Source organism: Dreissena polymorpha, chromosome 6, assembly GCF_020536995.1.
Source record: "Dreissena polymorpha isolate Duluth1 chromosome 6, UMN_Dpol_1.0, whole genome shotgun sequence".
NCBI classification, from domain to species: Eukaryota; Metazoa; Mollusca; class Bivalvia; order Myida; family Dreissenidae; genus Dreissena; species Dreissena polymorpha.
Window position 1 is genome coordinate 62,652,032 of NC_068360.1, and position 25,354 is coordinate 62,677,385.

The window sequence follows — 25,354 nt, forward strand, 5'->3', positions numbered from 1 at the left end:
TTACGCGGAAATTATCGGCGACGTCACGGCTTACTAAAAACATTCTTTGATTTTTCTCTTCGACTCTACTGCGACCTTGAGATTTGCACTGCAACGTCACTACGATCATACTGCGTACGCACTGCGTTTATAAAAAATATTTTCTTCATCAGAAATTATTATAATAATTTGTTCGCTTCAAGTTGTAAAGACTTCATTTTATTTTCATTAATTTAGAAGTGTAGCGTTATGTCTTATTCTGAATGCCATAAGCGTGGAGAGCGTTAAGGGCTCCGAAACAAACTCTTGATAGAAACTCAGGGTCATGACCACAGTCTACGACCAGTACCACACGTTAAGATAGCCCAATCGAGGCAAAACATGAAAACAGTTCAGGAGTGAAGCAACTTTTGTGGAGGGGCTCAGAAAATTACTCTTAAAAATCAACAATCGGCGTCGTCAAGGTGACCAAACTACGGTCTTAACGTGTCTGTTTCGAAACTGCTGCGACCTTGGTGTTAGCTCTGCGTTGTTTCTTCTTTGATTGCGCCATCAAACATAATTAAGCCATCACACCGTACGAACGCAGATCTTCGGATTTTACTTTGAATATCTCCAAAGTAGTCACCGTAAGGCCGCCATCTTTGACGTTCTTGGCGTATTGGCGATGTCTTCTTGCGTTCTCACATGGCTCGCCGGACGAACGCAGTAAGAACGCAAGTCTTGGGTATAAAAGCCGTGGTCGATGTACTAACGTCGTCCTGGCCAGACCGCCATCAGATCGCTCCTATGTTGCCATAAACACAGAAGCAGTGCGATATAAGTGCAAAGAAAGTGATAAATACTGGAGTCGGATTGGAAACGAAAAGTATTTGTTCATAGACGCCCGGAGACTCACCGGCGACCATTATTTTATTTCGACGCTGTCACGCTTTTGATCGTCGCGCAGTCTAATTGCAAGCTTAAAGTCGCAGTATGGTCAAAGAAGACACGCCAAGAGACACAATGACATTGCCGATGATCGCTGCGTGCATGCTGAGAGTTCGCAGTATAAACGAAGTGAAAACGCGTAGGACGCCGGGTACATGTGGAGTTAACAGAAAGCAAGACATTGGCGCGACGGTTTACGGTATCTGGATTTCTCAGAGAGAAAACACATTAACGTTCTTAGAACGACTTAGTTTTCCGACTTCTTTTGGTCGTAGAAAGACGCAAGTCCTTGTCACGGGGTAAAACTTGTTATGACTTGGCGAAAACACTGCGTAAACTGGATAAAATTAAACCATCGCGATTGTTTATGGTAAAAGGATTAATTACAGAGAAATTCATATCAGTGTTCATGCTAAGACATGGAGTAATCACGTGGTAATCAAGATGGCGACGTTCATGCCAATGCAAGTATTTTTCGCCGTTACATACCTTTTACTACTTGTATTTATTGCTTAATTGCCAGTCACTTTCCCGCCATATCAGCAAGAAAGTTACAATGGTTTATTTCGTGTTGATATTCGCTCTTTATCTCGACTTTACTCGCTGTAAAATTTCTTAGCGGGATGACATAATTAAAGCTTCACTAAAACAATTAGCGGCAAGTAAAGTCGGGATATAAAGCGAATTTCAATACGAAAACAAACGCTGATCGCATGTTTACTGTTATGGCTGGAAAGTGAGTGCTATTTAAAAATTAAACAAAAGTAATATAGGGTATAAACGGCCAAAATAGCTGTTTCTACATGGACGTCGCCATCTTGACTATCACGTGATTACCTCCTCTGGCTAAGACTATTTGCGTTTTATATAAACTGACTGTTTTGGGCGTTGAAAGGAAGCCATTCCGGTTTGACGAGGTTAACAAGTTTGGTACCGGTAAGCTATACATAATGCCATTAGCATGCATATAAGGCTCTACGAACCCATTTGTCTCTTTAATATAGTAACAAACTGAAGGGCATATTAAATCTTATACACATGGAAATTATGTATACAAACCTAACATTATACATGTTTTAAGTCTACATACACAGAAACCAAAGATTGTAGCCTCATTTCCAATTATTCAGGCGTCATACATCATATGTATTCAGGAGAGGATAGGTAACTCACGGATTCGGAATTATGAAAGCGAGATAACTCCAATTTTCATCTTTAATATTAGTACATGAGTATATCTGAATGTTTGCTTTTCCTTGCTCATTTGAATTTTCTATATACGACATGTGAAATAAAAGTTCAACAAACGACTTATCTGTTCGTGCTTATACTATTAAATCATCAAGCTTGCGTTAATCTATTTTTTACCCATGTTTATAACACAAACCTGTCGCGATGACTCTGTAGCTGATTCTTATAAATAAAACATATTGTCCCATTCGAATCGCACTTTTTAAGTGAACAACTCTTCCAGAGAACTCGCTTTTGTTCAGCGACTGTATGAATGTTAATATATTATTTAAGAAGAGAAGAAACATAAAGTTTTACAGGCATGCTTTGTTTAAAATGACAACCCATGTGTTGAATTCAACTGCATCTTTGTTTGCATGTTAAAAACCATTTTAAAACAGTTAACTCGTTGAAACGTTTCAGTCGAAAATTTCTATTCAATTGTAACATATATGCTTGTTAAATTTTAAAAAATATACTACAGGACCCGCGTAAAATGAATTTGAAATGGAAAACACTTGGCTAGTCTCTGGAGATATAAAGGAAAGCATTTTCGGAACGCGTTTAATGTAATGAACACGAAGTGCATATTCATACATCACGTGAAGACTATTTTATGAAGAATTCTTTATCTATCCTTACCGTCTCAGTCGAGTATTTGTACGTGTAACCTACCGACAATACATTATGTATGTGTTGCATCATTCCATTGGTATTGCAAATACCCTTTTCATTCCGTGCAGTTATTTAACCGTACAAGGAAGTTATTGATACATTTCAATCGATCACTCATTATATACAATTACATAGTTTGAAATGAAAACTGGAGAACCATTCCGTCATACCTAAGTTCGTCGTATAATCTAATAATATCGTTCAATGGGTGTGTTAAGGTGCATACGGTATATAAAGAGTTAGTATTTATATGAACGAGACACATGCTCTACGTTTGTTGAATTGCCACAAACAGATCGTATATTAATTGGTGAAACACTGAGTACATCAACAACAGTTTTTGGTCATATCATTGGAGTAAAATGGTGTTGTTGATTATGTGTGTACACGTGATTTTCTGCTAAATGCTCTCTAAACATTTTACAGTTGTTAAATGTTTATTGATGAAACTTTAAAAAACTTAACGAAATTTCGAAGAACGATGAGTGTTTGTGTGTTAATGGAAGTTCGGAAATGTTTTTTTCTGCTCCTTAATTGTTGGTTAATATACCAGTCGGTACATTTACCCATTACATGGCATTAATAAATTGTGACAGCTGGACCAAAGCAACATATGCTCTGTATTTCGTTCGTGATATTGAGTTAATTTTTCCATAGATTTTCTACTTAGTGAAAGGCGCTGTTATGGCACAAGTGGTGAGTACAGTTTTTTTTTATAACGTATCAAGGTAATTAATATTTGCATGAGCATAGTAATCGCGTTGGTGATATATTTTAAGACAACACATTCGACGGTGTACATTTTTTATATAAAATATAATTGTTCTAATGAGATATGAAAAGGGGTGGCCATCTGTTAAAAGCGACAATGAATTAACAAATAACTAGTACTTTCTTAAATATATATTCTTATGTAAATGTGTATATATGTATGTATTTTTCGTTAGATACCCGTTAAAATAAACTATTTAACGTGATAGTTGATCGTTTTTTTGTTACAACTGAGCTTGTAGAATGTACTATTGTGTAAACGACCTCTCCCTTAGAGGATCTTAAAAATATCATGCCGTATTTCGAGAACAAATATAAATTATGTTTAATAATTTTTTAATTTTGCTTTTTTATATATGTGTCTTTAAAGCCGTTACTCAAGATATGCCACTGTTACATTATAGATGTTGGATTCAATGTATAAACCGTTTTTCAATAATGTAGAACCACGATTTGCATTTGCTGTTTAAATAATGATAACTTGGGTATTCAGGAATCAATGTTGATAAAGCGCGTTGCATTTCGTAACATATTGAATAATAATCAATACAAACTTGAAACATAACGATTTATAACGATTTATGGTAAACACAGTTTTATTGAAAATCAATAGATTATTGCATATCTTCGGAAAATTTTATCTTTCGTATCTGTGAAGTATAACTTTTAAGTATTTTGTATTTATTAAACGCGCCATGCGAGTACGAAAGTGGCATTTGAGGTTTTACAATAACATACAGTTGTTTAAACAATCACGTTTTTTTCCGACATCACTGACATAGACGCGTATTCTATCATTATGTTTTTTATATATAACGTAGTACACAAAATATAAATATCAGTCTTAAGCTTTAAAATGACATTTACCGATGAAAACTGTTGCTAAAGGTTAAACTATATAATAAACATGTACATGAACTATGGTGAATAATTAGTGTTTTACAATTCAAATAAAAAAAGTGAATCTGTATACCGGCAGGCTATTTTAGTTTATTATACAGACGTAAGTGACGATATAAAATTTATACCGTTGTACAGTTTTTTCTATTGATTTAATCTTATGAAATAATATTTAAAACCTTAACCTTTTTCCATTTTACTCATAGGACCAAGAAAGCATGCAGCCTGTGGAAAGGATTCGAGCACGCCTGATTTCAAACGTACTTATATTTTACAGTTTACTTACCTATCTCGTATAAATAAATATCAGTACACTCGCCTTTTCGAATATAGTATGTCTTTATTTTTTTCTATTTTGATCTAGTTTAAAACTTGGTCTAGATGTATTTTCGATAAATGCTCTCACGATGTTTTATAAACATTTCGCATTATATGTGACCCCAAAAGTGTTTTGTAGTGATCGTTACGTTAACCTGGTCAATAAGTATTTAATTAGATTTTATGAAGACCTTTGTTGACCTGTTTTGACCCGATATTACCCAGTTTTGAATGACCAATACATCGTTTGGTGCAAATACGATGGCTTTGTTTTATTTACGACTTTATTTAAATGAGGCTTTCAATTACATGTGTACGTGTATTGCTCACAAGCTTTTTAAGCGTGTGCCCTAATTTAAACCAGACATGACATTGTCTCGAACTCGCCCAAGATATCATTGCGATTTATGTTCCAACCAAGCCTCATTACGATTTATTAAGAACCCTGAGTGCTCGCACATAATTAACGATTTGTGTTGAATATATTGAAAGTTTGTATGACCTTAAAGCATGCTTGGATGGATAGACGAAATAACATTTGAACAAAACGTCATCACTACGTGTACTGAGTGTTTCACTCGCTTATTCTCAGAGCTTTACAAAATATTCGAGCAAATACAATCTTGTGTTTATAAGACGTTAGAAGCTTACGTTGAGAAATGCCATTAGATTGCCAAAAGTACGTCGTTGCCTATGTACATAGAGAATACTAGGTTAGCGTTGAATACAGAGAAGTTTATGTTGCGAGGCTTAGAACGCCGGAAGCGCGAGCCTTGGCGAGCGCTTTCGGTGTTCGAGCCGAGCAACATAAACTTCTCTGTATTCAACGCTAATCCTAGTAATCTATTTATCCCATTTGATTTTTTCAACGTGACATTTAACATAAATAGATCTAATAACCTTCACAATAATTTTTATTCAGTCATAAAAGCGCTTAAAATCTAACAAATGTAACCATGCGTAGTGATATACATGTATTTGTTCTGGTACGCAAAAAAGTCTTTAAAAAATTCACACACAAACTGTAAAACAAGTAAAAATGTCACCATATGCCTACATTTAATTTTACGCAGTATGCGAATTTTAACACATAACGACCGCGAAAAGAAGATTTTACTTTACTATAATTCATTTTATTTTCGAAAGATAATGATCAAAATCCAATATGGCGGCGATTGCTCCTGACAAAATGCTGTCGATGTCAACATACATGTACACCATCGACGACCTAGTTCTGGCTACTATAACTTTAAATGTCGCTTTTTATTATTTTTGACTGGCGCGACTTTGTACAGGTCTGTCAATACTAAAAAACTGTACGCTGAAGTTTCTTTAGCTATCGAAGACCTTGACAATTTTGACGAGTAAAGAGACAATTGCAGCGACTGAAACTTTATTTGACAAAATATACAGGGCAATACGTTTTCCGACTTCGGACGACGAATTTAAGGACGCGCAGAAAGTGTTTTTTATATAATGTTATGTGTATGCCGTGTGTGATCCGATGCATCAATGGCGCCCATGTTAAAATCATTACCCCGAGAACAGGGAACGACAAAAGTACAAACAAAAATCAAAACACGTAAGAACTAGTATCTTACCTTTAATTATCCTTTAAAATCCATCTAATAATCCATTTAACTCAATAATTGACGATTTTGCATCTAGGGTCTTTAATAATTATTTTAGCATAGTTAAATAAAGACCCTTATGCCATTCTATCACTTTATTCAAATGAGTTTATGAACGCGATAAACTTTCTTCTTCGTCACACGCTACGTCATGTACTCTACATTACTGCTGTTCAAATGAACTGGAGCAGTTTATCTAATAATAGCCGTTGGTAAACTCGGTTGCATTTGCAAATTTCTGCATACAAACATAATTATGTTTAAACTTGCACAATGTTTTATTTATCTATGGAAAATGCCCTTATTGTACGAGAAAATAATTTAATATATAAATACACAAAGAATGGAAAACATTCCAGTACACAACAGATAAATGAGTAGAAAATACCCGTGTACAAAATGGGACGTTCCCAATTCCAGTGTGGTGCTATTTTTACCATCTTATACTTTACACAGCTCTATGCCTAACGTGAATTAAATAGGAAAGCAAACATAGCAGATTATTCATGAACTGTGCGATATGTGTATGGCTTGTTGTACATTCTTAATATTTAAGTTAAATGTCAAAAGTATATGCTTTGGTTATAAACAATGCACATTACACGAAATAAGGAAAATGTGATCAATTGACAATTCAGATATGTCGACATACAGTACATGTAGAAAACATGTGAAATAAGTCGCGTTTATAATAAATCGTCAAAAAAATGGGGAAAATGAGTAAGTATGTCATTTTATGACGCCATCAATCAGCTGATTCATTATACGGATGGCGAAAAATTATGTCATATGACTAGATTTAAAGGTTGAAGGTCGTATAATTTTGAAGCTTAAGTTTTGTCGACTTTGTTTCTTATGAAAAAGCATTCAGTGGTAAAGTAAATATAAATAAAAAAATAACAAAACAAAAATCGTGTAATTTTATATTTTATTTCAACAGTTCTTTTGGTGAATATGTCATATATATATTTTTCTGCAAAATATGCACATTTTCTTCTTATGGGTGACCTTAAAATTCGATCAATGAACCAAACAATATCGACCTAATTTTAGCGCATATCGCATGACGTCATTTAAAAAGTAGTCCGTGCACGCGACAGGTATATTCCACAGTGTTGAATACAAGCAAGTATATTTCACAACGTGTTATACCGTCAATGTCGCGGTGAAAATGGGATAAATGTATTATTTTGATTGTAGATTGCAATAGTGCGCGTTGCAGTTGCAATCTTTGGAGTGGGTTTGTTGGTTGGCATAATTGTCCCTGTCGTGCTTACGGGGCTATCTAAGACGGAAGGTAAGTCAGGATTGATTTGTGTTATTAATAAATAAACACATTCTTGTGTGCATACATTGCTGTCTTTTAATTTAATAATTAACGCATTGATTTATATGAGATGCATTGTAGCAATCCACGAATTTTCACCTACATGTACATTGTATAAATAATTAATCATATTTTATAAATTTGAAATTGCATTGAAATATCCATTTATTCTCCGTGATTTATGTTTTATTTACAGACGATCTTCCCAAGTACACAGGTAAATCTCAAAACTATATGAAAATTTTCACAGATTGACAAATTGACCATGTTATTTTTATATAGGTCCCAATATTTAACATCTGGTAATTATAAGCAAGAAAATTGGTTGTTAGAAGTGTGATCAGATTAACCTCGAAATAAAAGAAATGACATTAGTTTTTAAGTAGCATCTGCTTGACACATGTATTTTCTAGCGTTTGGCGTTAATTTGTATGCGATAATTGTTGTCAAAAAATCTATTATTGAACATAAATCGAAATACTTGTATTTGTCTGTGGTTGTTTTCCAGTTATATATTGATGTTTAATTGCCATGTAACTGTGTACTAGAGTTTTTAACCCAGTTTCATATTAGCAGAATAGGAAAACGATAATATTTATTCTATGTTTAAATCACACTCTTTGTCATTTATTTTGCCGTTTCATACTAAATTCTTGAGCAAATATGATCATATTTTGTAAAATGTTCACATCATTTTGCATTTTTGATATATAGCCACGTGCGTTCTTGTCGATTACACGCTGTTGAAACCGATACAGACTCGCTGCAGCATATCGGTTCTGTTAGAAAAAGGCATCGGTATAGACGTAAACCGAACGTCATTCTCTCTCAATAGCGGCGAAGTGTTACCAGTAAGTTAACTCTGCAGAAGTTGTGTATATGCAGAATGATCATGCATTTGTGTAAATTAATTATTTGAAATTGTATTATACATTATCATTCTCTGTATGATATAGCCAACAGTCGAGTGATATCTTAATTTTCTAACAAAATGATTTATTGCTGGTTATAAGCAAACGTTTTTAATTTTTTTTTTAAATAAAAAATGAATATTGACTCTTGTGTTTGCAAACACTTATTATAATATAGCTACATATTTAAAATAATTATTGTAAGTTCCATCGTTTCGATTCCAGGTCAACTGCTCCTATCAAGTTACGGATGGGGTAATTTCTTGCCAAGGGCCGCATGTAACGTGTCAGTTCCGCGGGACTCTCTCAATCGCATTCTTTGACAATGCTGGCAACTCTGTTCTGGACAAAATACTATTAAATTTAGGTTCGCCCAGTAAGTATGCCTATTGATTATTTTGTTATTTCTGTCATGTTTGATATGAAAATTACCTAAGAGCATTCACTGCACATGCTAATGTATCTACATAGGATCCGCTCTCAATTAAAAGGTGTAGGCAAATGTATTCTGATAACAGAATGTAACATAACTATTTTATTTGTTGGCATACAAATCAATCATTAATGCGAAAAATCCAGTAAGAATTATAACATTTTTCACTTTCTAAAATTTAGTTCCTCCCATGGTGACAAGTGTGGTTCAAGTCTTTGAGCCTGTTGGTAAAAATCTAACGTCGAATTTCAACTTTTCTTGTTCCGTGACGTCATCATGCGATACGTATACCATGGCTCTATACGTCGGTGGAAATCTTCATCTCACTGAAGGTCAATATAACAACACGTAATCTCTTTTTAAGTGAACGACTTTATTATTACATGTGGACAATTAAACATACAAATTATATTTCTAACACGTTTAAATGAATTGTCCATCATATCAAGAAATTTTTAACTCTATTAGAGGACGCACTTATTTGCATAAACACATCGATGACAGAGGGAGGATACAACAAGAGCTGCGTGTTTAAAGTCGACGAAGATGTGATACGCCAACAACGTAGTATGGACATTTCATGCGCTCTCCTTCAAAATGTTGTCCTTGCTAAGCAAGAAAAGTTCCTTCTGCCTATGTGTTCGAATAAATCATCCGGTATACATCCAAATTATTGCCGTTTAAATTATATTAAAAAACGTATTTTGTCTTATGGAAATTCGATATAATGAATAATTTAATAACACATAATTAATCTAATGATGTTTTAAAAATAAAACAAAATGATGATAAAATAAATTGTAATATATTAACAATATTTAAGATGTAATATGTACATTACATATATTGACAAACATATTTACAGACTGCAACTGTTCAGCTAAGGAAACTTCCTGTGACGAAATTTGTACAAAAGTAGGAACCTGTCTGAAACACGACGCAACATCGAGATATCAAAACATTACCACTGAGGCTGTTATTTTGAAGCCTATCTGTCCAGTTTTATGCACCCCGAAGTGGTGTCGTAATACATTCAATGATGATAAAACTAAGACAGTGATATCGGAAATCTTACACGCCATGTGCCCGAACTCATGAAATGACACAATCAGCTTTTTAAACTCTTTAACGTATTGGAGCTAAATATCTCACTCAGGAAATGAATTTTCGTAAAAGAAGATACACACTTTGTTGTTATGTAATGAAAAATGATGTACTATTGTAGTTATGTGATATTTAAATCCTTAATATATTGCTATATGAGCTGCCAAATCATATTGTATGTGTTGCAATAGATTATGTTTTGACAACAGTATTTATTTTTAAATATGTATTTATTAATGCAGTGTTTGCATATGTATATAATGTTATGTTAAATGTCTGAAGTGAAGGAGTAGTTGATACCTGCATGTAGGTATTGTTTGTACAAATATAAACCAGCACATTAAAACCAGATTGTCTCCTGCATCTTAACACGTGACGGTGCTCTCAAAAATATGGCATAATTATACCCAGACAAGCGTAGGCTTTAAAAACAATGTGTTTTAAGATAGGCGTCTACATTTACAATGCATGTATTATTTTGACATAACTTCAACAGTGAGGTTGCTTTATTTGATAATGAGCTGTTTTTGCTCCCATTGACATTGCATCTTAATTAGGGCTCTATATGTGTTCTATAAGTTTCATTATAAGTGTCATTAGTGTTTATTTATTATTTATAATTATTACTACTGTTCATGCATATCGTTCATTTCTGTAATTATACCTCCATATTGTTACTCATGTGTGTTGTAATTATTGTTGTTTTTGTTGTTTTCCGTGTGTTCAAATTTTGTATTTATGGGCATTTAAAACATATGGCTATATTACTCGGAAAGTTTGTCAATTTATGGAATGATAAAACGATTGCGGCCATCATATATTCCATGTATATTTCGTTTGTACCACGGTCTGGAACTGTGGAAAAAATTCCAAATACAAATATTCACAGCTGTATTATTTGAACTAACATAAGCTTTGATTAGTATTTTTTCATATTCGTCATCGTTTTCCTTTGTAAAGGTTAATTCTCTTTAAATAGCAGTTGAACCCTCTTAAAGAAAAATGAGATGTGAATATAGCTGTTTATATGCATGTTGTTGTTGTTGTTTGTTTTATTTAATAGAAACAATATACGGTCAAGATAAACAATATATGGCGTAGAACGTGTATGGCATTTTATAAGTCAAAACCCGTAAAGTGTCTTGGTTTTGATATATACACTCGGAAGGAACACAAAGTATCAAGTGACACCAAAACGTCACCGTCAGTTTTGAAAATGAAAGTAAAACGTCCGCTCAAGGTAAGTTATTTGTAAATATCTGTTTTAGTTGTTACGCGCAAAGAAAAAATAATGTATACATTTTAGCCGCTTTTTGTTATGTCAACAGAAAACACAACAAAAAAGATTTTTACAAATAACATACCCTTTGACGAAATCGCTGCGCACTTTTTCATGTGAAAATGATATCCCATGTTATGGTCACATTTGTAGAGATAAGTGTTCACATAAACAATACGCGGAATCGCACCATAAACGGCATAATGCGTGGGATACCAGTTTATTCTATTTTAGTTGGTATAAAATACCCTTGGCTATTCGGGTTTATCGGTTAAGTGATTGAATAAACTGTTGAAACTAGTTGAATAAAAGATAAAATGCGGAAGTTTTATTAAATATCAATACCTTAACGTATCGATTAGGTAGCTAAACAAAGAACTAGGTAAGCTAATTAAACTTTACGAAGGACATGTGTGGAGGTACAACATTTTAAACAATAACTCGACCAGGTCCCTTCATGTAATTTATTCGTTTTCATAAACCTCGTGTACATAAGTTATTACACAGATTATAATTTGTAAGTGTGCATACATGGTCTTATACACGATAGTATAGAGACCGGGAAACGTTACCATCCGTAAATTCAAACTATTGCAGGATAATCGCGATCCTGAATCATTATTATTTCATTATATCATGTTCCCTCTGTTTCCAAATAACTAGTCGTAATTATTAACAACACGGTTTCCATCCCGTTGGTATAACATGCGATTTAAATACGAAACAAAACAATGAACAGTTATAAAAATGGTATGCGGTTTAAGTGTTTTATATAATATGGCTTTACTATTAAATCACAAATCGGTGAGCAGTAACATTATTTTAATGTTGATGCTAAAATTGTGTTCAGGACATCTCGACCATAGTTGGAGGTATCAAGGTAACACACATATAGTGATTTGACATTAGTTCTTTCCAAACAACGTAAAGGTATACACAAGTAAAATAACAGAAAGTAATCTCTTTGACTTGTGTTTGGAGAATACCAGTCGTTTTCGACGTTACTTAGCGATATCGTTTCTTAGCAGAGTTTAACCACTTGCAAGCGCAATATATATGAAAATTTCAAGTAAATTTTGAAAGGAATACATAGCTGTATTTATCCATGTATCTTCTGTAGACCAGTTAATGATTAATCACTCTTTAGCAGTCGCGTATTTATTTACAAGTAGCTGATCGATTGACGCATAGCTACATTATGTTCTTTTAATACATGTGTTTTACACACATGCGATTTAAATAAAAATGCCCTTTTTTTTCCTTCAAAGTCATTCAATGGTATTCCGAAATGCACACCCTGATTACCAAACATTTAAAATCGATAACATATTTGTTGAGGATCATGATCATATAAACAAAACTTAAGGGCATTACGGACTGGAATACCAGAAAAGAAAGATTGGATTCCAGACAGTCTTATCTACAAATGTATTTTCTTCGGTTAATTTAATATTTCAAATGAAGTGGAACAATGTACGAATGGCTTTATTCTTAATGGGGTACACGTATTAAATTGGTTGATAACATAAAAAAGTGCATACATTTATTGAAAAAACTCTACAAATTAAAATTTAAAATAAAATTTCCGGATAATTATAATTGTTATAACGGTTATCGTGTGTTTGTGTACGTATGTTCCTAATAAACAGGGTGTTAACGCGTTTTTGTGATTGAGCGATCCAACACAGCATAGGCTGTTATTAAGAAAACTCCGAAACAATGGACAGAGTAAAGCAATTACCAACATTTGTTTCAATGTTTGTATGTTAGTGTAAGTTTGGACGTGTTTCCCATTCACAATTTGAGGTTAACTTTTGAATCAGGTGAGTTACCCGTTACATGGCATTCATTGAGAAAACTGGACAAAAGAATAAATGTACAGTTTTATTATACTATAACGGTGTAGTGAATGTGGCTATAATGACACAACCTGTGAGTGTAGCGCAAATACTATACAATACATTTCAATATTCTTTGAGGAAACACATTATATATCACAACAGTTAATTGTCATTCCATCGGAGTAAAATGGTATACATGTTTGTGTGTAAACGTGCATTGTACGTAATGCGGTTTAAACATTTTTCAGTTGTTATGTGATGCAATACCGCACAGGAATTCATCGAAGAAACTCTTCAATAGAGAAAGAAATTTTAAAGAGCGATGCTTGTGTGTTTGTGAAAAGTTGGATACGTTTTTATATCAGCTCATTAAACCATGACCTGACATTAACTCATAGTGAATAAATCACCGAAATTTGATGTATTATGTTCGTGTTAGTGCTGTGATTTGTCCATAGAATTTCTTTGTAGTGTGATGCGCATTAATGGCTAAATTGGTTAGTAAGTTGTTCATAATGTGACTATATAAATTGAGCATCGCTCTGTGAAAACAGGGCTTAATGCATGTGAGTAAAGTGTCGCCACAGATTAGCCTGTTCAGTCCGCACATGCTTACCAGGGACGACCTTTTTTGTCTGTCACGTTATGGTAGGAATTTGTAGGTGGAATTTTTTGGGATTACTTTAATGAAACATGACAGTCACAAAGTGCACATATGTACAAATAAGCTTATCGATGAGGGAGAGATTAAAGAATAGTATAGTTGACACAAGGCCGGGTTTGTTTGTATTGGTCAAGCAAAAGTGTTTATACAGATAAAGCTTGTAAATATTTGGGTTGTTTGTTTATCCCGTTCCCAGGGCTTCATTGATTCAGTATCTTTAGTAATCTAGCCAACTAGCAATAAGCACGCATAAAACACTGACCAATGGGATTCATAACTGAGTTTCACGGGGCAAATGTTAGAGGGAAATAGTCAGTTAGCATTTAGACCTAGAGGTGAACAGATGGAAAAATACACAATCATGTAGCAATCACAACGTATTTGTATAATTGAAAATATTAGTTATGTCAGAAATTAAATTGGACTAGAAACTGATATATGGTATTGTTGAATATTTTATCCCACATTATGCAGAGAAATTAACATTAATAGAGAGGGACGGACTTGTCCCACGCGTGACACGGGAAAATGGTAGTTAATGTAAATCTCGTCAACATGGCAATACGCGCATGAAGAGATATCGAATAATAGGCTACACACCAGTAATTTAAGAGTAATGAAAATTGTTATAACTATGTGTTGTCCATGAACTATGAACGTTTACGTGACACGTCGAAACTGGATTTTCGCTAAGAACAATCTTCCTGAAACATAAAATACTCACAAGAAGCAGAAAGTGACCGCAAAGAATAATCAGGGATAACGCTTTACACATGCATTAAGCACCGTTTGGGTCTCTTGAAACCTGGACCAACACTTTTGCTGAAATTTGACATGTTAATGGATCAGAACGCGATCTACACGATGGAGTATTCGTCATATCTGTGAAAATCTAGTTTTTGATTAAATCATAAAAAGTGGTGTTTTTTATTGCGCAATCGCTATAAAATGGCCGCTTGGCCGGAAGCGTTAATATCAACCCCAAGACAATTCATCCACAGGAGACAATTCACACGCTAGACAATCCAAATTTGATTTTTAATATTATATATTGCGATTTTATTCCCAAATTAATAAATAAGTTTATATTGCGTTTAACATACAAAGCTGAACCAGTTTTATGAGTCATTTAAATACATAATTGCGTTAGTTAAACGAAACCGGAAAAACAACCAAAAATCAAAATGGCTGACATTAAAACGTTCGAAAGAACGCTAAGAAAGTTTTTTTACAAAATAACATTATCAAAAATCATGTAAAGTAAACGCTACTTAGCTGTTTTGTAGATAAGTATACGATCCATTGAAAACACTAACATTTGACTTTAAAATACCCGTGGATATTGAAATCTTAAGCGTACGATGTTGCGGGCATTTAAGAGTATATGAATGGAAATGCACAAACTCAGTTATTGGCAAACATATGCATTAGTAGGTTGTTTCGTGATTATTTAGAAACGACTACATAATTCGTGTGGTTCAGTCAGTGCAACTCAACATATATAAGTATTAAAAGTTTCTACACTGGACAAAAAAGTGCCAACTTAATACATGGTAAGTGGTTTACATTATTTAAAATATTGCAAGCTTAGGGTTCATGTTGATTTTCAACAGTATATGTCAGATCAAAAACAAATAGCTTGTAATTATAATTGATTAATGTGAATGTTTTATTTTATTTGTTTGCAACAATTTGGAACCTTTTGGGTTGAGCATTGTAAGCCTAGTGTTTAATTGCCCCTTTGTTCAGCACAAATATGAAATACATTCTCGTTTTTCATTTAAACTCTGGATTTAAATGACTACAAGTCGGTCGTGCAGTTTAATATTTTTTAAAGCATCGAAAGAATCCAAGAGGATTTTGGATTTTGTGTTTTTCATGCATAATTTTAATTTCCATAGGAATAAAATAACTCAACAGGATTACGGCTTTGTTATGGTAAGCATTTGATACAAATGTTATGAAAAATAAGTGTGGTTTTAAACAAATTTTGAGAAACGGAATGCAAAAAAAAAAAGAAAACGGAAGTGCGTACATGTATCTTGTAACTTTATTGTTTTAAAAATTGGAATAAAGTTTTAATTTAGGTAAGCATGTCGGGTATACTAAATTAAGTTTTTTATGTCTCCTTTGCTCTTATATGGTATGAAACACGTGTCTCGTGTAACGTAATTTCATTTAAACTCTGGATTTTAATGACGACAAGTCAGACGTGTTATTTTATTTAACAGTAAAATATTTTTAAAAGCATCAAAAGAATCCAAAAGTTTTTCCGATGGAATTTTTGTCATACATAATTTAATCTTCCATAGGAATAAAATAACTCACTGCGACAGGATTACGGTTTCGTAAATTGTGTTTTTGGTCAGAATGGTTAGCATTCGATACACATGTTATTAAAAATGGTGTGGTTTTAAATAAATTTTGAGAAAGAAAAAGACGAATAGAAAATGGAAGTTGATATCTTGTAACTTTATTGTTTTCAGCATTGGATTAAAGTTAAAATTGAGGTAAGCGTGGCGTTAATTATACTTAATTTAGTTTGGTATGACTCATTCGCTCTCGTATGGTATGAAATATGTATCTAGTGTATAGCAATTTCATTTAAACTATGGATTTTAATGACGACAAGTCGGACGTGCAGTTTAATATCTTTTGAAGCATCGAAATAATCCAAAAGAATTTCGGATTGTGTGTTTGTCATGCATATTTTAATTTCCATAGGAATAAAAGTACGGTTTTATTAATAATGTTTTGGGTCAGAATGGTAAGCATTTGATACAAATTTTATTAAATAAATATTCGACGTGTTAGCGTTGGTTATTGCGGTATTAACCAATGGTTTGGAGTTCTGATGCGTAGGAATTAAACCACGAAGGCGTAGCCAGAGGGTCTTTGTAACATGCAACAGAACGACATACCGTTAGTTATTACCGCAATGACCAGCGCTTACATGTCGACTATTTGGATTCTAACACGATTTCAACCAATATGGTTTGGTTTGTTGCAGAATACCCAACTGTAGTTTTCCTGCTTTGTATATAGAAACAAAGTCACATGCTGTGGTAGAATAAAAACTATGGTGGTTTTAAATAAATCTTGAGAAAGGGAAGGAAAACTAGAAAATGGAAATTCGTATGGTTGTAATTTTATTGTTTTAAGCATTGGGTTAAAGATTAAATTTAGGTACGCATGTATTTTATACTAAATTTAGTTTTTTATACATGTCTCTTTACTCTCGTATGGTATGAAATGCGTATTTCGTGTAGCGTAATTTCATTAAAACTCTGGATTTAAATGACGAAAAGTCGAACATGTTATTTATTTAACAAAGAAAGAAAGAATCCAAAAATATTTCGGATTATGTTTGTGTCATGCATAATTTAAACTACCATAGGAATAAAAATAACTCGCTGTGACAGGATTATGATTTCCTAAATAATGTTTTGGGTTATAATGGTTAGCATTTGATACAAATGTTATAAAAAATATAGTGTGGTTTTTAATAAATTTTGAGAAATGGAAGGAAGAACAGAAAATGGAAGCTTATATCGCTGTAACTTTATTGTTTTCAGCATTTGATTAAAGTTAGAAATGAGGAAGGCGTGTCGTTAAAACTAAATTAATTTGTTATGACTCCTTCGTTCTCGTATAGTATGAAATACATATCTCGTGTAACATTATTACATTAAAACTCTGGATTTTAATGACACGACAAGTCGGATGTGTTATTTTATTTAACAGTAAAATATTTTTTAAAGCATTAAAATAATCAAAAAGGTTTTATGTTCCATAGGAATAAAATAACTCGCTGCAACAGGATTAGGGTTTCATAATCGTGTTTTAGGTCAGATCGAATGGTTAGCATTCCATACAAATGTGTTTTAATGTCTCCTTCTGCTCTTGTATGGTATGAAATACGTATCTTGTGGAACGTAATTTCATTTAAACTGTAGATTTAAAGATGACAAGTCGTATGTGTTATTTCATTTAACAGTAAAATACTTGTTAAAGCATTAACAAAAATCCAAAAGTATTTCGAATTGTATGTTTGTCATGCAAAATTAAACCGAACAGAACAGATACTTTATATACGACTTAACTTTAGCACATACAGCTCATTGTCAAAATAATAATAAATAAAGCAATAATAAATACACATTGCGTCAAAATAACAACAATTTAGTATATTCAGTCATAGAATATTATTTAACTTCCATAGCCTTTTTATGAATTAAATAACTCACTGCGGGAGTATTAGGGTTTCGTTATTGGTTTTTTGGGTCAGAATGATCAGCATTTGATACAAATGTTATTGAAAAATACTGTGGTTTTAAATAAATTTTAAGAATGGGCAGGAAAAAAAATCACCCAAATTATTTTTGGCATTTTGTTTTCGTACTTATATTTGTCTTACCAACATTTTGTTTAACAGTATCACGACGATCGTCTCACAAGTCTTCATTGAAATACATTGGGCAAATACTGTATAAAATGTATTTAGCTATAACAGCTTCTGACGGTATGTAATTTGATAGGTTAAGCCATATAATATTGATTATTACTATTGTTACAAACTTGCAAATGTCATGTGTTATTCTGTCAGTGTTCGTACACAAATGCTCATATTAACACCAGGTATCTACACAGAACAAAAAAAAATTGTAAAATTACCCGAAACGTATTTCTTACTGACGTTAAAAATTCGTCGCTTTCAAACGTCTTTTTTTTGTTTCTGTTTTAAAGTGCGTTGTCAATAGGATACTTATTAACTTTTGCCCAGATTTAAGCCTAAACAAGATATGAGCAGCGAAACGCATTTTTTGTTTGCCATTGCGACCAGCATAGCTCCAGACCATCTTGCGCATTCTCGCAGTCTTGTCAAACGCTTATCTGTTCGCTAACGAGACCACGAAACAATGCGTGACTTACAGCGAACAGGGTAGCTCCAAACCAGAATGCGCAAGTGCGCAGACATAAGACCATTTTTCGCACATATGTTATAATAAACTCAAACGCCACGCAATTTTGACGTTTAGGCGGCTCCTATGGGTGTTCCACTGCGATGGTGAGCGACGGTGGCATGAACAAGTCTTGCACCTTCAATGTCAGCGAGGCGTTGATAAAGAGCCAGAAGAACCTTGACTTTGCGTGCGCGCTGCTGGAAGACAACGCTGTTGCTAAGCAACAAGCGTTCCAGTTACCGACTTGTTGGGACGTTCGGCCAGGTAATTTTGATAAACCCCGATATTCGTATAAAAATGAAGTGTTTGGTGTGATTTTGTGCTGCGAGGATAAATCGGACTTACGAAGGGAAACCGACCTTGCCTATTTGGTGAACACTAAATATAATCACACGAGCCGAGGAAACCTCACGTGTCTGGTGTGATTAAGACCAGAACAATTTTCCTTAATGCACACAATAACTATGCTTTAACTAGAAAGATGCATAAATACACTTAAAGTGATAATATGGGCATCTAACAGTTTATAGGTGTCTGTCGCAACCGTTGTTTATATTTGGTGTTTTCACTTCATATACAATTATATTTTTGTTAATTCAGAATCAACATACTAAAACAATATCCCGGAAAGAGAAAAATAATGCATTTAAATATCAACCGTACTTTCGTTTGACGACTGATCATGCATGTACGATATGAACCTAAATTTAGTTTTAGTGCAGATTCGTTCATACGACACAGACACAATTTTGTTTTACGGATCATTTCGGCTAAGAGGACTGGGTGAGTCACGTAAGATATCGAATATAAAATATATATTTGTAAACAACTGGTAGCAAGATGAATTGCAGATAATTGGTCAGTAACCACATTTTAACTAACTCTTTTGACCTGTTAATTCTTTTCAGCTCAATTCAACAGTGAAACATGCCCATAATATCACTTTAATTCACAATGTACCTTTACTCACGGTGTAGAGTCTACTTATGCTCTGTATGATTAGAACAGATCTATGCATAGAATTTATAATAACGATTTGTTTTGCTTTTAAATCGTATTATTTCCTTGCCAGAGTGCAACTGTTAGTTCACCAAGTTCGGCTGTGACACCCTGTGTGACATATTTAAGTCATGTTTCCATGAAAACGATTCTACCCGCTACCAGAAGTCGTTGTTGCCAGCCATGGCTCCAGGAAATTCAAGCTACACGACAATGTGTACGTCAAAATGGTGCCAGGATGCGGAACAAAACCGCACACACGAACACCGATATGATGCGCGCCATTTGCAAAAAAACTTAAATTGACGACCTTATTTGTGTGTTGATTATGTATAATGCAGAATAAAACCTGATTCTCAGTAAGAGTATGTTGCCATTTAAGAAGCAGATCATGCTCCAAGCGTTAGAATGACAATTTTTATTTCATGAATATTTCAATGTTATTTGGATTGATCCAATGCTAATTTATTTATTTATTAAATGGTTTGTTTATTGACTTTGCAATAATTAATTATTTTAATTAATCTGTAGCACACCTTGACTTTGATAAATTTATTTTCTTAATCATTATGGCAATAATTTACATATTGATGTCACAGATGCTACAAGTGTTTCATACGATATTCACCAATCACACCGCTTCGTTCTATCGTGGAGTTTCAAATTTACAGCTCCTCGGCGAAAAATGATGCGTGGATTTAGCGTCAGTTTTATGTTTATTGCTATCTTAATGTGACAACGACGTAGCTTGGTCGTTGTGTAACGTAACGAAATCGGCGTCCAAACGTAAATAAAGTCAAGCGTGCCTATCTGTCGGATAATGAGTTGGACATACCCCGTCATACCGAACTGGCATCCTTAAAACGACCATTACAGTCAGTTTTTGGAAATCGTCGATAGTTGTAGTATGGACGTTTACGCGGAAATTATCGGCGACGTCACGGCGTAAAAAAAATACATTCTTTGATTGTCCTCTACGACTCTACTGCGACCTTGAGATTTTCACTGCAACGTCACTACGATCATACTGCGTACGCACTGCGTTTGTAAAAAATATTTTCTTTATCAGAAAATATTATAATAATTTGTTCGCTTTAAATTGTGAAGACTTAATTTAGAAGCGTAGCGTTATGCCTAATTATGAATGTCAAAAGCGGGAAGAGCGTAAAGGGCACCGAAACAAACTCTTGATAGAAGTTCAGGGTCGTGACCACAGTCTACGACCAGTACCGCACGTTAAGATAGCCCAATGGAGGCTAAACATGAAAGCAGGTCAGGAGTGAAGCAACTATTGTGGTGGCGCTCATAGGACACCCATTACTCGTAAAATAGCTATTCTCGCACAAGGATTACAGAAAGGAAGATATTTTATGGTCTAGCTCTTGTTAAGATATTTGCTATAATTACAGTTACGTATCGGTCCATCCGCACAAGATATGGTAAATCTGCAAAATCAACCATCGGCGTCGTCAAGGTGACCAAACTACGGTCTTAAGGCGTCTGTTTCGAAACTGCTGCGACCTTGGTGTTAGCGCTGCGTTGTTTCTTCTTCGATTGCGCCATCAAACATATTTAAGCCATCACACCGTACGAACGCAGAGCTTCGGGTTTTACATTGAACATGTCCAAAGTAGTCACCATAAGGCCGCCATCTTCGGCGTTCTTGGCATATGGGCGATGTCTTCTTGCGTTCTCACAACCATTTTACGCTTCATAGGCGCTCAAACATCGTAATGGCTCGCCGGATGAACGCAGTAAGAGCGCAAGTCTAGACTATAAAAACCGTGGTCGGCGTACTCACGTCAGTACGCATGTCCGGGCTATAAAAGTCGTGGTCGGCGTACTCACGTTAGTACGCATGTCCGGGCTATAAAAACCGTGGTCGGCGTACTCACGTCAGTACGCATGTCCGGGCTATAAAAGCCGTGGTCGGCGTACTCACGTCAGTACGCATGTCCGGGCTATAAAAGCCGTGGTCGGCGTACTCAGGTCAGTACGCATGTCCGGGCTATAAAAGTCGTGGTCGGCGTACTCACGTCAGTACGCATGTCCGGGCTATAAAAGTCGTGGTCGGCGTACTCACGTTAGTACGCATGTCCGGGCTATAAAAGTCGTGGTCGGCGTACTCACGTCAGTACGCATGTCCGGGCTATAAAAGCCGTGGTCGGCGTACTCACGTCAGTACGCATGTCCGGGCTATAAAAGTCGTGGTCGGCGTACTCACGTCAGTACGCATGTCCGGGCTATAAAAGTCGTGGTCGGCGTACTCAGGTCAGTACGCATGTTTGGGCTATAAAAGCCGTGGTCGGCGTACTCAGGTCAGTACGCATGTTTGGGCTATAAAAGTCGTGGTCGGCGTACTCACGTCAGTACGCATGTCCGGGCTATAAAAGTCGCGGTCCGCGTACTCAGGTCAGTACGCATGTCCGGGCTATAAAAGTCGTGGTCGGCGTACTCAGGTCAGTACGCATGTTTGGGCTATAAAAGCCGTGGTCGGCGTACTCACGTCAGTACGCATGTCCGGGTTATAAAAGTCGTGGTCGGCGTACTCAGGTCAGTACGCATGTTTGGGCTATAAAAGCCGTGGTCGGCGTACTCAGGTCAGTACGCATGTTTGGGCTATAAAAGTCGTGGTCGGCGTACTCACGTCAGTACGCATGTCCGGGCTATAAAAGTCGTGGTCGGCGTACTCAGGTCAGTACGCATGTCCGGGCTATAAAAGTCGTGGTCGGCGTACTCAGGTCAGTACGCATGTTTGGGCTATAAAAGCCGTGGTCGGCGTACTCACGTCAGTACGCATGTCCGGGCTATAAAAGTCGTGGTCGGCGTACTCAGGTCAGTACGCATGTTTGGGCTATAAAAGCCGTGGTCGGCGTACTCACGTCAGTACGCAGGTCCGGGCTATAAAAGCCGTGGTCGGCGAACTCTCGTCGTCCTGGCCAGAACTCTGTAAGATATCTCCGATGTTGCCATTAACACGGCAGCAGCGTGATATATGTGCACATAAAGTTATAAATACTAGAGTCGGATTGGAAACGAAAAGTATTTGTTCATAGACGTCCGGAGACTCACCGGCGTCCTTTATTTTATTAAATGGCTGTCACGTTTTTGATTGTCGCGCAGTCTTCGTGCAAGCTTAAAGCCGCAGTATGGTCCAAGAAGACACGCAAAAGACGCAATTACATTTCCGATGATCGCTGCGTTTTTGCTGAGAGTTTCTCAGTATAAAAACGCGTAGATGGCGGAAGCATGTGAAGTAAACAGAAAGCAAGACCTCGGCGCCATGGTTGACGGTATCTGGATATCTGAGAGAGAAAAAATATTAACGTTCTTAGAACGACTATCTTAGTTTTCCAAAAGTTACGTCTTTGGTCGTAAAAAAAACGCAAGTCCTTGTCACGGGGTTATACTTTTCAGGACTTGACAAGAACACTGCGTAGACTGGATAGAATAAAAAACCATCGCTATGGTTTCTGGTATGAGGATTTATTACAGAGAAAATCAAATCCGTGTTCAAGCTAAGACTATTCGCGTTTTTGATAAACTGACTGTTTTGGGCGTTGAAAGGAAGCCAGTCCGGTTTTACGAGGTTAACACGTTTGTTGGGGGTAAGCCATACATAACGGCCTAGGCATGGATATTAGGCTCTACGAATCCCTTTGTCTCGTTAATATAGTTGCATCCTAAAGGGCATATTAAATCATATGCGCATGGAAATTGTCTATACAAAACTAACATTAAACATGTGTTTATTACACATACATCAAAACCAAAGAATGTAGTCTCATTTTCCATTCTTCAGGCATCATAAATCATAAGTATTAAGGAGAGGACAGATAAATCACGAAAGCGGATTTATGAAAGCGAGATAACTCCAATTTTAATCTTCAATGTTAGTACATGAGTACTAGCATGAATGTTTGCTTTTCATTGCTCATTTGCATTTTCTATATACGAAATGTTAAAAACTGGTCTGTTCGTGCTCATACTATCAAACTATCAAGCTTGCGTTTATTTAGGTTTTATCCATGTTTATAACATATACCCTTCGCGATGACTGTGTAGTTGGTTCTTATAAATACAACATATTGTCGCATTTGCATTGCACGTCTTCAGTGAACAACTCTGTCAGAGAGATCGCTTTTATTCAGCGATCGTATTTATATTAAAATACTACTTAAGAAGAGAGGAAACATTAATATTTAGAAGAATGCTTTGTTTAAACTGACAACTCACATGTTGAATTCAAAGTTGTATCTATGTTTGCATGTTAAAAAACCCTTTAAAATCATTTTACTCTTTGAAACGTTTAAGTCGACAATTACTATATCATTGTCACATGTTTGCTTGTTAAATCTTTAAACATGCACTACAGGGCACTGGTAAAATAAATTTGACGTGGAACACAATGTGCCAGTATCTGAAGATATAAAGAAAGCATTTTCGGTACGTGGTTAACGTAATGAACACGAAATGCATATTCTATTATTCATACATCACGCGAAGACCTTTTATGAAGAATTCTGTAACTATCTTTACCGTCGCAGTCTAGTAGTCATGTACTTGTAACCTACCGACAATTAAGTATTTATGTGTTGCAACATTCCATTGGTATTGCAAATACCCTTTTCATTCCGTGCAGCTATGTAAATGCTTTTTTGAAACGCACACGGAAGTTATCGATACAATTCAATTGATCGCTCATTGTTTGAAGTTCCTGTTCATTAATGCTAACAGAGCACTATGGAATAATATTGTTTGAATTGAAAATTGGAAAAGCACTGAGTCACTGAGCCTATGTTCGTCGTGTAATCTAATACTATCGTTCAGCATGGATGTGTTAAGGTGCATACTGTATTAAGCATTGGTAATTCTTTCAACGAGACATGCTCTACGTTTATTGGATCGCCATACACAGTTTATATATTAATTGATGAAACACTGAGTACATCAATAACAGTTTTTGGTCATATCTTTGGAGTAAAATGGTGTTGTTGATTATACGTGTGCTCTTGATTTTCTGCTAAATGCTTTCTCAACATTTTTCAGTATATAAAATATTATCTTCGAAAAACACTTTTTCGGAAATCGAACGCCAAACTGCACCCACTGTTTGTTGTTCGCTTTTATTCGCATGCAGCACGTGGCAATCACGAGGATCACAATGGCAACGAGGATTCCTGCAATCAACGGCTTGGTGGTGCTCTTCTTCTTATTGGATACCACTGTCTGCGAATGGTCAACAACAGGGACAAATAAACTAGGTTCGAAACAGAACACATCTGAAACAACCTTGAAAAATGGGGCTACCAGATTGGCATGTGCAGTCCGTTTTTTCGTTTAAATGACGTCCCTTCAAAGTAAAAATTTAGTTTTAGGAAGAGAGTGTCAATCCTGA

At 35.3% G+C, this 25,354-nt stretch overlaps 1 protein-coding gene across 1 annotated transcript; it reads left to right on the forward strand.

The window, feature by feature from the left end:
* The first annotated feature begins 3,026 nt into the window (after positions 1 to 3,026).
* Positions 3,027 to 11,481, forward strand: LOC127835041 (uncharacterized). The gene is made up of 9 exons (XM_052361233.1): positions 3,027 to 3,510; positions 4,692 to 4,745; positions 7,635 to 7,731; positions 7,958 to 7,978; positions 8,476 to 8,612; positions 8,898 to 9,048; positions 9,288 to 9,437; positions 9,574 to 9,762; positions 9,971 to 11,481. Exons 1-9 carry the CDS (start codon positions 3,499 to 3,501, stop codon positions 10,201 to 10,203), a joined length of 1,044 nt encoding a protein of 347 aa, XP_052217193.1. The 5' UTR covers positions 3,027 to 3,498; the 3' UTR covers positions 10,204 to 11,481.
* The last annotated feature ends 13,873 nt before the right edge of the window (positions 11,482 to 25,354 follow it).

What these genes read in the sequence shown, in the direction of transcription:
- LOC127835041 (XM_052361233.1), top strand. An exon ending in GAGCACGCCTGATTTCAAAC is followed by an intron (nt 4,746 to 7,634) that starts GTACTTATATTT and finishes TTTTGATTGTAG; the next exon opens with ATTGCAATAGTGCGCGTTGC. An exon ending in ATAGCGGCGAAGTGTTACCA is followed by an intron (nt 8,613 to 8,897) that starts GTAAGTTAACTC and finishes TTTCGATTCCAG; the next exon opens with GTCAACTGCTCCTATCAAGT.